This window comes from Coturnix japonica, chromosome 4 (assembly GCF_001577835.2).
Source record: "Coturnix japonica isolate 7356 chromosome 4, Coturnix japonica 2.1, whole genome shotgun sequence".
Lineage (NCBI taxonomy): Eukaryota > Metazoa > Chordata > Aves > Galliformes > Phasianidae > Coturnix > Coturnix japonica.
This window is the reverse complement of record NC_029519.1, coordinates 467,522-483,179: the sequence shown is the minus strand read 5'-3', so window position 1 is coordinate 483,179 and position 15,658 is coordinate 467,522. Positions and strand designations below refer to the sequence as shown.

The following is a 15,658-nucleotide window of genomic DNA, read 5'->3' as shown; positions in this document are numbered from 1 at the left end:
GTAATAGTAATAGTAATAGTAATAGTAATAGTAATAGTAATAGTAATAGTAATAGTAATAGTAATAGTAATAGTAATAGTCTCGTGAGGGTTGGAAGGGACCTTAGAGATCATCGAGTCCAACTCCTGGGATTCGAGCCTCTGTGCTGCAGAGCGGCATTTCTACCACTTGCACCACAGGGGGATTCGAACCCCGGGCTCTGGTGTTGCAAGGCGGCATTCCTACCACTTGCACCACCGGGACAAAAATGTTTGTTTATCTAATTTCTCAAAGCCTGCATCCTGCCAATCTTTCCTCTGATTAGAAACTTCAGAAGATAAGTTTAGTCTGTACCCTTTCCCTCCTTTGCAGGTGCTGGCTTTTCTCCACAGCCTCTTTACTTACAACAACCTGACGGTTGAGCTCACACAGGATTTCCTCCCTTACAAGCAGCAGCTCCAGCTCAGCCTGCAGAATGTACGTTCCTGCCCAGCTGGAATGGTTTTTGTTCATGTGACTTTTATTCTCATTTGTGTTTTATAACTTTTAGAAAATATTTGCCATGCAGAATACACTTTATGGTTGCATTGTGGGAAGTACAGAGACACTTATTTCCTCCTTACTTCCCATGTATCATCTGCTCTCCTGCAGAGGAGAGTCTGCAAGTGCTGGCACTGTGTTTTTCAGGGACCCCAGGTTGTGTCCAGAGGAGGCTATCAGCATCATATCGCTTAACCTTGTGCATAAACAAGCCTGAGAATTCCTTCCAACTTCATGAGATTGAACTTGTACATTCTAAAAAGGCCTTCGATTTTCATGTTAATGATACCTGCTTACTAAATGCTTTGGTAACCTTCTCTGCTTGACAAAGTATATTCATGGGGTGAAGGATCCGTCTCACAGTCCTTTTATCCTCACGCTTTTATGGCTGGCCCTCCTTCCCATGGAGCAGCAGCCATAGGTCTGTGCCAGGCCAAGTTTGCTGCTGGCTTATTAATTGGTCTGAGCTGTGTTCTGTAAAGATGCCTCCAGTTTGTACCCTGCACTGACACAACTCCTTAGAATTCATGCCATGTAGTGTGATCTTTTGAGGAATCAGCACCCTAAGTTTGTAGGAGAATGCACCTGTTGCCTAAGGAACAGTGCAGAGCATTCAGGTACTTCCTCCTCTTCTACCCAGCCTTAAAAAGTGCCAAGATTCTTGTATTGAAAGAAAAGTGTCCTCCCAGTGATGACTCTTTACTGCTGTTTTAATGTACGATGCATTAAACCTTGTCCCTTTAACTATCTTTGGAAGTTCCGTGTTCTTATCACTTCAACTTTCATGTGAATTTGTGGAGTTGGGGACAGATATATTTCTGCCAGAGTACCTAAAATTTGAGGCTGAAGTTTTAATCAGAAAGACACAATGACTTTTTTCTTGCTCAGACTTACCTCTTTGTGTTTTCCCTTGCCAGACAAGGAACCATTTTTCCAGCACGCGGGAGGAGCTGGAAGACCTGAAGAAAAGGATGAAGGAAGCCCCCCTGACGTGCAAGCTCCCTGGGCAGCCAACCATCGAGGGCTATCTGTACACTCAGGAGAAATGTAATGGCTTTATCTGTGCTAAGTATGTTGCAGGGGCACTTAGCCATGCTGCCGGGGCTGTGCTTGGCACCCAGCCCACGGGGAGTCTGTGGGCTGTGCCTTGTGGTGACTGGGGAGTTGCAGCTGACAGCTTTCCTGGTGGTGGCACAGGCTGTACCAGCCATGTAAACAAGGAGCTGTTCGGATAAAATAACATTAGGATAAAATGAAGTCCTTGATTCCATTCTAACCAGAGACCTGGAGCTCTGGCAGATTGCAGCTTGTCTGCAGTTTATCAGAATAAACATGCTGTCCTGTCCAGCTTCCCCTCTCTGATAAGAATTTCATTTATAGTCCACCTTGGTGTGCAGCTCTGGGATGGTTACAGGGCTGCTGCTTGTAGCTTTTTGTATTGCACCGCTTGCTTCTGTGGAGGTCCCTTCAGGGTGACATTCTGGATGCTGAGTTGTTGGTATTTATTGTCCTGTGTAGCTCACCTCAGGTGAAGCACATGCTCTTGCAGTGAGTCAGCTCTGCTGGTGCAGGTTTCACAGAGCCATGTGCCTTTGGTCCCCACATTCTCTGCAGCCATCCTCCGTCCCTGGTCCAGGCAGAGAGGAGACACTAGAAGAGTGACCCTGTTTGAGTTTGTCTCCATAAGTCAGTCTGGGCATCAGAAAGGTGCCGCTTTCTGCATTGCATGTATATGTAGTGGCTCAGACAGACAGTGACTCTGAGCGCATGTGAGCAGAGCTAAAGCACTGTTCAGTGATGAAAGTTCACTGCTGGCAGCAAGAGTTGTGATTCAGTACTGAATTCAATCAAATTCAGTCTCTTACCAATGGCGACAGAAGCCTGTATGCAGACCTGTGGCCTCTTGAGTCAACAAATAGATGTTATTCTGTGAGCAGCTAACTTTTGTATTACATATACAGATGTACTTATGTGTATATTTTTATGTCCTTGACCTGTAATTGAAGGACTCCTGCTTCCCTGTGTTCCCACAGGGGCACTGGGTATCTCCTGGGTGAAGTATTACTGCCAGTATGAAAAAGAGGCAAAAACCTTAAGAATGACCCCCATGGACCAGAAGCCTGGTGCTAAGCAGGTGAGTGCTTTCCTGGCCCAGTGCTTTGCTTTTATCTTCAGACAGGGTATAGCAGAGCCTTCCAGACAGGGCTGGAGGTTGTGTGTATCTGTATGACTTCTGTATGTCCTATGCAGACAGGCTGTGAGCCTGCAGCCTGGCATGCTCACAGCTGCCTGCAGTTGTTAGCTGAGTGCTTCTGAAAGCACTCTTTCTTTCCCTTTGCATGTTTGCACTGTCACTGATTTGCAATTTTGATTTCTATTTACTGGTAAGGATACAGTTAGGAGAGGAGAAGAGGGCCCAAGTTGTTGCTCTGTGCAGTAGAGTTCAGCAACAGCTGAAGAACCCAATTCTTTCACACTCTACTTTGTTTTTCACCAGCAAGGGATATGTCTGGGAGTTCCTCACAGCTCCTGCAGTGCAGGGGAAGGGGCAGGGCACTTGGATGGGGCTCTGAGCACTCTGAGTACAGCGCAGTCCGCCCACCTGCCTCTACCATGGAGCAGCATCCCGTGGGAGCACCGAGTCATGCGTGCTCTCTGCAGCGTGTGAGCTCATGGGCTGTGTTCTTTGGCAGCCCTCTGTGCAGTGCAGCAGTCAGATGAAATGTGGGTTTTGGAAGCCCTTGGCAGAGGGCAAAGAAATGTCCAAACTATGCACTGGAGGTATCTGTTGTCATGTGTGCTATAAGTGTGTTTGCTGAGGCCTCTTGCTACGGGGAGGCTTACCTTGTATTCCTCACTTCCCAGCTTCTTGCAGTCTGGCACCTCCAGGTCACAGCTGACTTCATCTTCAATTACCACAACAAAGAGAGCTCTTAAAAAACAAACAAAACCCAACAAGGGGACTGTTCAGCACAGCCAATAGATGGACCTGGCCATGCACAAAGCAGGTGTGGTCTGGAGCGGGCTGTCCATTCTGCGGGGCTCCCCTGGCTCTGCTCATCCATGTGGATCAGAGGCTGTGTGCCCTGGCACTGATGGGGGTGGCAGTGCTTCCTGCATTCTGAGTTTCACATACACCGCAGAGTGCTGTATGGCTGTGCCCAGGGCCTTACTGTGAAGCACTGGCTGAACTGTGGACTGAGGGTGCTGAGGAACCTTCCATCCTCTCCCGTGGCTCTCTTAAGCTTGGCTTCAACTTTCTTTTCCAGGGCACGCTGGACCTGACACTGAAATCCTGTGTAAGGAGAAAGACTGACTCAATAGACAAAAGGTTTTGTTTTGACATTGAAACTAATGAAAGGTGAGATGCTTCGTATTTAAGTGGTCTCCAGGAAGGTCAGCGCTATAAAGCTGGAGGAATGCTCTTCATTAAAAACTGATCTTTGCTTAATGTTTTCCTTCTGCCCCTGGGTAACTGCATAGGTCTGGGACCATCACTCTGCAGGCACTCTCCGAAGCCAACCGAAGGCTGTGGATGGAAGCCATGGATGGAAAGGAGCCGGTGAGTGTTCCAAGTTACACACTATGGATGTGCTGTCATGCAGTGTCCTCTGCTGGTGGGAGGAAGATCAGTAAAAATTAGCAAGCTCAGCTTTACAGGTCTCTCTTCAATTGCTGTTGCTTATCTGAAACACAGGCTATCAGTTCAGTACTATACACTTGTAATTGGATTTCATTCTGTCTGATCTCAGCGCGGCTTGCAATAAGAAAGCTGTTTTTTCCCTCTCTTAAGGTTTGGTACGTTTTTGTAGTTAACTGCAATAGCCAGACTTCCTAAGAACTGTGACCTCGTTGTCTGAAACAAACAGCACTTCTATTAAAGCTCACTCCCAAATCTGCATGACAGCGTTTTTATTTATACCTGCTTTTAGCAGTGTTTGCAAAGGGTGAGAGCAGCCGCCCCGCAGACGCTCAGCAGCGTTCCTGTGGCTGCTCTTATTTCCTTCCTTTAATGTGAGCAAAGCACAAATTCCTGCATTTTACTGAACCTCCTGCAGTGTGATGTGCAGTGTGGGAAAACACATTTGCTTGTGGTTTCCCCCTGGCTTTTGCAAGAGCCTTTCCATAGGAGAGGGCTGGCAGAGGCTGCATGCCGCCCTGCTACTGGGGCTGAGTGCTGGCTACTGTGGCTGTGGGACGTGGGAGCAGCTAGGTGGGATGTGGGCACCCCCCGCTGTGCTGTGTGCCTCATGCTTTGGGCAGAAAGCAGCCTGGAATGATAGGGAGGGTTGGTGTGCTCAGAGGGCAGCTGAGCAGGTGTCTGATGCTCACTCATTTTACACGTTACTGGGTACAAAGGAGTTTTTATTTTCTATCAGGAATATAATCTACTGTTTGTTCCTCTTCAAATAAGTACAAAAGGCATTTTTGTATGTGGTGTAGAAGGAATGAATTGACATCTGGAGTAATCTTATTATAAAGCACAAACAAGCAGAAGACCCCTGTGTGCCAGACTGTTCATCCACCATTTTCACAGGGCACCTGCAGGGCAAGTGGGAGTTCTCATTCCCTTCTTTGAGGATTTGGAATTGAAACAAGTGCTTCAGTGAGCTGTAGGAAGTCAGCAAACTCATTTATTCCGTAGATAATAGTATCTTGCTTAATTGTAAACTGACTTCCCTTGGGACATAGTCTTGCTCTTGGCGATGACGTAGGAGGGGCTGCATTTTCTTTTGAAATGATGTATAAAATGGTATTGCATTATGTTTGTTTCTTTCTCCACTCCATTCCCTTTTTCAGATCTACCACAGTCCCATCACGAAACAGGAAGAGAGTGAGTTATTTCCATTTCAATTCCTCTGAAATACTGAAGCTGTCCTTAGGCCAGGCAGTGCCTTTCCCTGCAGACATCTTTGGTTTCTGCAGTGGGCAGTGTAATTCCCAGCATGTGTCATTTCTTTTTTTTCCTGTTGGTGCCTGATACCAAGAGCAGGTAACAAAGAGCTTCCTCAGACAGCAACATGCAGATTTTATATGCCAAAAGCCAGAGGGGTGCAGAGCTCCATGTGTACCCATAGGCCCCGGAACAGCAGCCTAGTGAGGGGTACTGAGGACACCTTCCATGAGAGAGGCTATGGCAGGACCCAGGATGGGATGCAGCTCCTTGGCTGCCCATGGTGTTGTCGCCACAGTGTCCCTCCATTGATGCACAGTGCTTCATGGGCTGAGTGCAGGCAGGCTGTTGGGACTTAGGGCCTGCTGTTATCAGCACCTGATTGGCTTACTTGCATTATCGTAGAGTTAGCATTATCAGTGACATAAGCCCTAAACCAAACATTACCTCAAAGTCAACATTTCAGCCAAAATTTAACTGGAAACCCAGGTAAAATGGGACTGATTTTTGAACCACAGGAGTATGAATGCAGAGTTTTCATCTAGAATTTCATATTCTAGAAAGCTGTCTTCCTAACCAGCTGAGTCATACAAGTAAGAAGTTACAGTTCATCTATAAATGGTCATTCTGCCTCTATCTCAGTGCCTTAAGACAGGCACTGATTAGCTGGAGCGGGGTGGGGGGTGCTGGATCTCAAAAGAATTCAGCAAAAACTGAGTAATTCCTCATCAAGATTTATTCCATAGAGGCACAGCCAGCCATGTGCTGAGGCTGTGGAGTACATAGGGCTCCTGTGGGGACTGCATGTAGGGCTCTGGCAGTTGAGACCTTTTCCTTTGTGCTTTAACAGTGGAGCTGAACGAGGTTGGCTTCAAGTTTGTGCGGAAGTGCATCAATGCTGTGGAGACAAAAGGTAACGAGCCCATGGTAGTATCTGAGTGCAGGTTGGGTGCAGGCTACCATGCAGCACACAGCTGTAGAGGTTGGGTGCAGGCTGCCATGCAGCACACAGCTGTAGAGGTTGGGTGCAGGCTGCCATGCAGCACACAGCTGTGAATCTGGGTGCAGGCTCCAGCAGATGGTGCTTTTGGACAGACTCTGGCTAACACTTCTCTGTTGTTCTCAGGGATTTCTACAGAGGGCGTCTACCGAACTGTTGGCAGCAATATTCAGGTGCAGAAATTGCTGAATGCCTTTTTTGGTAAGAATTGATTATTCCATGTGTGTTGTCATATTTTTGTATTATTTGAGCAGGGTCAAAGAGAATGGGCTTTCACAATGGGATGAATCAATGGAGAGCAGCTACTTGCTCCTCCAGCACCTCTCCTGTTTTTTGGAGCTGTCTCTGCAGCCTGCTCCTGCTCTTTCCCTTCTCACTGCATTGGCTGCAGGTGCTGAAAGCAGCAGGTGATGGCAGCAGTGACCCTTGCATGGTGGGGATGTGCCTTCTCCCCTCCTCTTGCAGAGGCCTCAGCAGATGGGTAGAGTAAAGGCTGTTCTCCAAGTCACTGCTCTCCACTGTGGCAGGGACAGCCCTGGTGCTGCTGCACTGGATGCCCACGTGCCTTACCACTACTGTTGGGATGCACTGTCCAGGTAGATCAGTGCAGGGACCTGCCATGCACTATTGAGTGGCGGCAGGGGGAACAGTTATTTCCATGGACCAGTCAGCATATGAACTTCTGTAGCAAACTTTCTGCGCCTTAAATCTTGCATTTCATCCAGGTGCTTTAATTGCTGGGCGGTTGTCACACTTGGAATCAGTGGTGCTTGGAGCTCAGCAGCACTTCTCCAAGCTGGGCATTCCTGGGGTCTGCCCAGAGCTGTGGCCTCTGTTTGGTGCAGGTGGGCCTGACACCCTGTGCCCCATACACCATGTGCTGGGAGGGCTGCAGCACAGAGCAGGAAGTGTGCTTGTGTTCTATCTGTGTGCCTCGGGCACATCCAGCCTCTGTCAGCTCCCTATGTGGACATCTGATATTAATGTAGCATTCAAAGGCTGGTTTTGCATTTACTATTGTTGTTGTTTATTAAAAGTGCTTTGTGCTGACATGAAGCTGTACTCAGTTCCCATGGAGCCAGCTATTCAGTTACACTTTCCTGATGACTAATTACTTAGCCTCAGATTTTATTGCTCCTGGATTCTCACCCTGCCTGCACACAGCTCTGCATTTTTCCCTTCTGACCCCCAGCTGCGTGTGGCTTTTCATTTTATTTAATATTCACCACTCGGGTTGACCAGTCGCCATCCTGCTGTGTACAAACTCATGATGCAAAACCCAACAACACTGAGCAGAAATAGCTGTTGCAGAGCAACTTCTTCCTGAATTTGAGTGAGGAAGTAGATCTTCTGTCTCTAGTCCTATTCCTTTTTTGTATAAGTCACACAGCCAGCTGCCCGTCTCCACCAATGCCCTTCAGCTCACTGTACCACAGAGCAATGGGGTTGGTCAGTGCGGGTGGATGGAACATGAGGGGTGTGTGCTCAGCTTTGCCTTCTCCCTCTGCCTCCTCCTCCCCATGCAGTGAGGGGGAATGCTCCCAGAGCAGTTGCTGGGGAGTCCTTGGGGTGAGGAGCTGGAGCAGACAGTTGGGTTATTTGGGTACAAAAAGCCTGATATTGGATCCGTGGGAATGCACTGTTTCTGGGTCTTATTTTAAAGCCATTTTGTTCTTCCTCCAGATCCAAAATGCCCAGGGGATGTGGACCTCCAAAGCAGTGAATGGGACATCAAGACCATTACCAGCTCACTGAAGTTTTATCTTAGGTAACGCTGCAGATCCCACTGATCTGGGCAGTCTGGGTGCAAAGAGAACTGCCAGGTCTGAGAATCTGGCCAAAGGAAAGGGGAAAAAGAAGCAGCAGAGGCATTGAAAAGGGGAATAGATCCTTTTTCCTTTTCTCTTTATGAGAAATATGCCTGTTGTGGCAATGCTATATCCTGCAGTGCATCTGGGGGAGGTTGCCACTGGGAACCAGCAGGCTGGTGAGTGAGCAGATTTGCCCCCAGTCCTTGGAGATCAGTCATGAGGTCACGCTGTCCTCCCAGAGCTCAGTTTTCTGTCTGGTCGTTGCAGGAACCTGTCGGAGCCTGTCATGACATACAAGCTGCACAAGGAGTTGGTCCTGGCTGCCAGTAAGTACAGCCCCCAGCCTGAGCCCTCGCCACAGCAGAGGTGGCTGCCTGTGCTGATCCCTGCAGGGTACAGAGGGCTCTGCAGACATCCATGGCTCCTGCACCCCTGGGTGTGTCCTGTTGTGCACTGGGGCTCTGGCTGCTCCCGGGAGGAGCCACACAAGCGTCTGCAGAGGGACTCAGGGCAAACACACCATGACATTAATTACATGGGGTCAGAGCACTGCAGCATGCCTGCCTGGTGTTACTGTGCTCAGAGCCAGGACATGCTTCCTTTCTTTTCCTTGCTATTGCAGTACGTTTCTCTGTGACAGGGCTGCATCCTTTCAGAGAATCTGGAAAGCCAGGACATGCCGACTTACCTGAAAGCAGATGATCACAAGTGCTCCAGAATTGTTTCTCAAAAGTATGGGGATATTTATTTTAAAAGCAGTGAGGCAATGTGATGTGATGCTGTCAAGCAGAGTTAGGTGATCCTCTTAGTTCCTGAAATTTGGTTCACAGTGTTGAATCCAAAGCATCTACTGGTACAAGAAGTGTGTTTTCATTTTGCACCTCTTGGGACTGAGTTGCAGCCAACATTAACAGAGGTTAGCCAAGTAGCATAGGTAAGCCAACAGGACATAGCCTGTGCTAACCCAGCTAGTCCTCAGCTGTCCTGTGATTCCGGCTGTTTCAAATGAGCTATAGTATTCCGAGCTGGCTGCACCTCAGGCTGCTGAGAGCCAGCACAGTGTGGTGGGGAGCAGGGGGATACAGGGAGTTAGTCATGCTCTCAGCATGAAAGTGCTGGCATTTGGAAATTCGTGGCACACTCAGAAACATTTTGTATGAAGGCATCCTTTGCAGCCCCATGTCCCCTTGGAGTCAGTAAGACGCCAGCAGAGATGCCCGCCTCTCCTCACTTTGGACCCCTGGAAAATTACTAACACTTGTTCTTTCTTGTAAAGGAAAATTTTGCACCACCCACTGATTGTGCTCAAGTCCAAGATTTATTAGTTTCAGCGCTGATTAAACCAGTGGTGGCAGAGTATGTGCAAAACCATAATCCCTTTCTTTCCTCCCTCAGAACTTGCACCATTAAGCTTCCTAGCCACTGAGATCCCACACTATTCTTTTCACATTGAGTATTTGATTGTTTCTTGATTATTTATGCTTCTGAAAGTGACCTCTTTGGGTCAAGGACTCCATTTTTTCCACAGTTCATTTTCCCATGTTGTCGTGTTGCAGCTCTCTTGGCCAAGGAGATGCCCAACAAATGGGCCGTGGGGTTCCCCTGGTACAGTGTGAAGGGCAGGACCTGGCCATGCCCAGCCCATCCCATGCTCAGTGGAGAGCTGGCCCTGAGCTCCCTTTCAAGCTTCATTTCTCCCTCTTTCCATTTCACTTTGTTTCTCACGATGATTACCCTGTTACTATGTAATCTTATTTTCCTTCTGCTTCCCATCACTGGTTTTGGCCAGCCAGCCATATGTTGCGTATGGAACGGCTCACACAGATTTGTTTGTGCTTACTTATCTTTTATGTATTTACTTTAAAAATCACAAACTTTTCTCTGTGTTACTTCTCTCCAGAATCTGAGAACCTGGACTACAGGTTGGGAGCCATTCATGCCCTGGTCTATAAACTACCTGACAAGAACAGAGAGATGTTAGAACTCCTCATACGACACCTAGTCAAGTAAGCAGATGTTTTTCTATAAGGCCAAACTAAGAGGAATAGTGGAATCAGCAGAGCAAGCATTTTCTTGTGGCAGGTTTGTAATACTGCATCCACCACTGTCCCCCTAGGAATTTACATTCTGACTGCATGAGTGGTGTGATGATCCCTCCTACCCTCTGCACTAAGTGATATTCCTCTTTCTGCTTGCTGCTTCCATTCCCTTTCTGACAAACATGAAGTAAGGAGCAATTCTAACATGGAAATACCAGCTGGGAGATGGGAGAGCTGTAAACGTGTTGACTCTCAGTCCAGTTAACAAGAACATTAGGTCTGGGGTTCAGAACAGCCATAAGACCTGTGCCTCTGGGCTGCGTGTGAAGCATGCTTTGGTTTTATCTGCAGCTCAATAGCCTGAGCCCTTTGAGCAGCACAAAGACTTCAGCATACAGTTGGCATGAGCTGGCAGTGGGTGCTTGGTGGTGCTGGGCAGCACCGCTTCTGCTTGCTTCTGCCAGTGAGTAACTGAAAGCATCACTTACTTGATGATGATGGCACCAGCACCGTGCTGGGAAAATGGGAATTTTCCTGTGATGTCATCACACAGAATGGGGAGGCTTGGTGCAGGAACTCTGCCTTCTCCACCCCATGGGGAAGGGCTATGCAGCAACTTGTGTGTGGGTCAAGAAAGAGCAGGGCTTGCAGAAGCTGTGGCTGCTGAGTGAAAAGGTTTGCTTTGAGTCCTTGGAGAAGCTCCTTTCAAAGCCAGACTGCTGCAGAAATAAACAGCTTTGGGATTTCCACACCCTCCCACTCAATGCTAAGCTCTTGGTACTGTGCCCTCCGTCAGGTGAGGAGTGCAGGTGATGCAACCCTGCTGCAGTCTGCTTCCAGCCCTTCACATTTGTTTGTTTTTGAAGCCTCTCTGTGCATGTGGCAGAATGAGATCATCTGCCTTGCAGTCTGATGAAGCTAACACTTGAGTGATGGTGTCAAAGTTTATTCTTTAAAGTGCTTATGTTTAAATTCTGTTCCTTACCCCCTTTATGCTCACAGAAACCTCTCTAAGGAGAGCTACAGTGCAAATAATTCATTGAATCTCAGCATCAGAGCCTCTCTCCTTTGGCATTCAGAGCAGAGGCTGGCTGCTTTTGAAAACACGGAGTGTCCATCTGGGTGGTTAATGCTTTGGTCAGTGACCGGTGTGCTCCGCAGGCTCATGTGTTCCTCCCAGACTGAATAGAATTCTGTTATGTGCAAACTGTGCCTCTTTTAGAAGGAAGATGCTGTGGAAGTTTATGAAATCCTCCGATGTCCTCCCTGCGTTCAGAGAGAGAAAAAATTAAAGCCAACAGTCAGTTTGGGATAAATAGGATATTCCAAATGGAATGATTCCTTTCGTGTCTGTGTTGCACAGCTGGCTTTTGTGTGCAGAATTAGGAATCAGACATTGAAAAAGATGGAATAGAGCTGCTGTCAGCACGTTGCTCTCCCACAATGGTCCTGTCTGCAGATGGTTCACATCACAGCTATGGACACATTGCGTCCATTGGGTGGGAAACAAATTCTGATGAAACAAAATGAGGAGGAATGAAGCACTGATTCTTGTCGCGTCTTCTGAATTTCTTAGAATAAAGATCCATTTAGTAAAATGTTAAACAGTTACAGATGATTCCTTCTCTCTCACCTCTCTACAGCGTGTGTGAGCACAGCCGAGAGAACCTGATGTCACCATCCAACATGGGGGTGATATTCGGACCGACACTCATGCGAGCGCAGGAGGACACTGTGGCAGCAATGATGAACATCAAATTCCAGAACATCGTGGTTGAGATTCTCATCGAGCACTTTGGGAAGGTACAGGGCAGTGCTGCCACTCCCCACCTCCATGCCTGGTGTTGCTGTGGCAGCAATTTGGAGTTTGGCTCTGTCTTTTGTGGTCCCCTTAAGGGGTGGCATTTTTCCTTTAAAATATGCTGTTCTGAAATGCTTCATAGGGAAACAAGCAGCAGAGCAGACATTCCTCACTATTCCCTGTAGTTCTGAAGGAAAACTGTGAGTCTGCTGGGTTTTTTGCTTTTCTTTTTAAATAAGATAAGCGTCTGTATTGAAAGTACTGTTCTCTACCTGGAGGTGACAGGACACAATGCTTTCTTGTGCTGAAGCCAGGAGACAGAGTGCAACATAACTGTCAGGGACAGGCATGATGCAAGACATGGCACTGCCTGCCATTACAACGGGAAAAATACCAAAGCAACCAAGTATGGGAAGGTTGATGAAAATAGGGCTGTGCAGACACGGGTGTGGGGTTGGGGATGGACCTGCTGCTGGGGCTGAGCTGTTAGAGGAAGGTTCAGCACCCAGCCTGTGTCCGCTGTGCTGAGGGCAGTGCTCCAGGTTCCTAAGTGTGAATTTGGTCCTTCATAGTACATTAAATTACAGTGTTGGAAGAATCCCTTGTGACTTGAAGGAAGGGGAAGATTGATGGCATCTGTGAGTGAGGGGGTTGCTGGCTGCCCAGTGATGGCAGTGGATGGCAGGAGGGGAATGTCCTGCTGGGGAATGGAAGAGGAGGTCAGAGCTGAAGGAGCAGGGCTGTGCAAATGGAGTCAGAGACCAGAGAGAGACCAAATGGATGGTGTGGGTCCATTGTGGTGCCTAGGTTAGAAGTCAGAAAAGTGGATGAAAGAGCTCAGAGGGACTTAGGAGTGTCCACACACAAAGTTCATGAAGGTCACATACTGCTTCCCTTGTGGGTTACTACAAATGTTTTTAAGCTCTCACAGCAAAGGCTTTGTGTGCTGGAATGCTCGCAGTGCTCACTCTGAGCTCAGCCTGTTGTCACTCTCGTGCCACCTCTGCTCAGATTGAGTCAACACACGGTTCACACTGCTGCCTCCAAGAGATTCAATCTTTAATTAAGCCAGATATCACTCTGCTTGCTTTTCATTTCTTCAGCAATAAGGTGAAGTTAGTAACAGTTATTAGATGGAGCGTGTAAGTTCATTGTTGGAGCTGAAAGCGTCTTCAGCTCACACATATGCAAACACTACAAATGAGCCCGGAGAAAGAGAGATATTACTTAGACGGTGCAATATGAAGTCTAAGGACAAAGTAACTACTCATGAAGTCTTTGAGGATAATTACTCTTTCTGCAGTTTATATATCAGTGCCGCAGCTAAATTAAATCAGTCGATCCCTCTGGAAATGCCTCTTCGCTGTACAAACTTTCTAAACGCGAGGATCTGTCAATATCTTTGTACCTTCCAGTTGTTTAACTTGGGTTTTTATTTGAAAGGCAGGATCAAAGGAGAAGCTGCACTCGCATCTTAAAAAGAGCAGTGTGGTGGGGTTTGAGAGTGGCTTCCCAATGGTGAAAAGCATCTCGTGAAAGCAGAGGTCTGTGGTACTTCTGTAGGCACCAGGGAGCAGCAGGTGGTGCCATCCCCACTGCGGGACACACTGCACAGACCTGGGAAGGGAGAAGGTTGGAGAGCTTAGGGACTTGTGGTTTTCTGGTGTAAATTAACAGCCTCTAAATTAACCCCAACCAAATAGGTGTCATATGAGCAGTGAGAAAAGGAGATAGAATGGCTAAGTAGCATTGTTTTAGTGCCAGTATTTCATCTGAGGTAATTTGAGGGTGCCACACACTTCATTGTAAGCCAAGAGCCAAAGTGGTTTTGCTGTTAAATCTCAAACAATGCAGCAGCTTCTTTGGGTGTTTGCTGCAGATTGTATCGCCCGGTTAGCATGGAGAACTTGACACTTCTCAGAACATATCAGATTCAAAGCTGACTTAATCTGCTCTGAGATAATTTACTGCTGCACATTTTCTCTGTATTGTGATCTCGTTGTGCTAATTAGCTCAGTACTGCTGTGGTGTGTAGCAGGCTGCCTGTTGCAGGAAGGCAGCAGCTGTGCAGGGCTGTAGCACCCAACCCTGAAGCATGGGGCTGCCACAGCACCTTCCTCCAAGCCCTAGGAACACCGCGTGGTCTGGTGAGCACCATCTGAAGATATCTCTGTCCTTACAGATCTACTCAGGCCCCCCAGAAGACAACGCTGCCCCCCCAGTACCTCCCCCCAGGGTGGCTGCCCGGAGGCACAAACCCATCACCATTTCCAAGCGCCCTCTGCGGGAACGACCTGTCTTCTTTGGGGCTTCTGTGGAAGAAAGTGGAGGTCAGTTCTGCTCAATCTCCCTCACTCCTGTTTCTTTTAACTCCTTTCTGGGAGCAACGTAGATAATAACAAAACTGCATTTACAAAGGCAGCAGCATGGCAGACAGTGAGTTCTGCTGTTCAGTGAGAAAGGAAAGTAAGAATGGTTATCAAAGGTTGCATTGCCTCACAATTCAAACTGTCACTGGTAGAACAGCCCTCTGTTGCTGCCTGTCTGTATGTCCACATTCAATCCTAACCCATCTGTCTGTCTCTAACCTGTCCGTCCGTCCCTCGGCTCCACAGCAGACCAGCTCAGCCAGACCCCCAATGGCAGCGTCACCACGGAAGCCCCCAGACCACTGCTCCGCAGCCGCCTGCCTGCACCCCGGCTGGGGGGGGAGGAGCTGGGACGGCCTCCAGCCGAGCTGGAAGTGGGCAAGCTGGTGGCCAGGCTACAGGACGGAGGTGTGAAGCTGTCCGGCAAGGCTGCCAATGGTGTGATGAACAGCCCTGCCCTGCAGACGTCTACGCTCCATGCCAGGAGACCTGCGCCCCGGCCGGGTGGCTGCAGCAGAGATGGTGAGCAGTACACCTGCATCATGGCCTCAGCAGGGCAGAGCGGGGCCTCTATGTGGTTTATAAGCATTGTATGTATGCATGATAGGTATAAATATTGAGTTTGGGGCCAGATTTGGGTTGGTGCTGTCCATTCCCTGAAGGAAGGTACTGGTATGTCTGTGTGGTTGTTGTCCCCTTGCAGTGCCAGCACACAGCTTACCATGTGGCACATGGGGCTGTAACTGTGTGTGTTTGGAGCTGAGCTGAGGTCCTCAAGATGATGGTTGTAAACAAGAAATACTGCTAGTTCTGCCATTGCCAGGCTTACTTGTGTGCTCTCCAGTGCTTTTTAGATGTTGTCATCCTCCAACAGCTTCACAGCTCTGTATTTAGAAAATAAAAGTGGGTCTGCATGCTTGTCAAATGACTCCCACGTACAATAAAGAGAAAGAATAAAAGGCCTGGCTGGGTAGCACAAACATAAAGTTCATCTGACTAACACTACTGGCTTAATTTAAATTTGTTGCATAAGTGGTAGGTGGAAATCTGCCTCTGGAAGAGTAAGATAGCTTTTGAAATTGGCTTGTACATCAGCTCCATTTAGTACTTACAGATTTGATGTTTTCGCATTATCACACATAGCTTGGTGACAGCATGATCTGAAGATGCAGCGCAACAAAATGGGCTGCTGGTCCTGGGACAAATAAATAGGGGAACACTGAAT

At 48.1% G+C, this 15,658-nt stretch overlaps 1 protein-coding gene across 4 annotated transcripts in view; it reads left to right on the top strand.

Moving 5' to 3' along the window:
• The window catches only part of OPHN1 (oligophrenin 1), a 45,833-nt gene that overhangs the window by 25,323 nt on the left and 4,852 nt on the right, over positions 1 to 15,658 (top strand). For 2 of the 4 annotated variants that reach the window (XM_032444514.1, XM_015860014.2), the window contains 14 exons: positions 352 to 456; positions 1,437 to 1,566; positions 2,553 to 2,653; positions 3,789 to 3,880; positions 4,003 to 4,081; positions 5,320 to 5,353; positions 6,264 to 6,326; positions 6,540 to 6,614; positions 8,097 to 8,181; positions 8,492 to 8,550; positions 10,125 to 10,230; positions 11,907 to 12,066; positions 14,247 to 14,394; positions 14,680 to 14,955. In XM_032444514.1, coding sequence (XP_032300405.1) covers positions 352 to 456; positions 1,437 to 1,566; positions 2,553 to 2,653; positions 3,789 to 3,880; positions 4,003 to 4,081; positions 5,320 to 5,353; positions 6,264 to 6,326; positions 6,540 to 6,614; positions 8,097 to 8,181; positions 8,492 to 8,550; positions 10,125 to 10,230; positions 11,907 to 12,066; positions 14,247 to 14,394; positions 14,680 to 14,955 — 1,513 coding nt within the window. The remainder of the gene's footprint in view (positions 1 to 351; positions 457 to 1,436; positions 1,567 to 2,552; positions 2,654 to 3,788; positions 3,881 to 4,002; positions 4,082 to 5,319; positions 5,354 to 6,263; positions 6,327 to 6,539; positions 6,615 to 8,096; positions 8,182 to 8,491; positions 8,551 to 10,124; positions 10,231 to 11,906; positions 12,067 to 14,246; positions 14,395 to 14,679; positions 14,956 to 15,658) is intronic. The other 2 variants (XM_015860016.2, XM_015860017.2) reach the window with 2 other exon arrangements.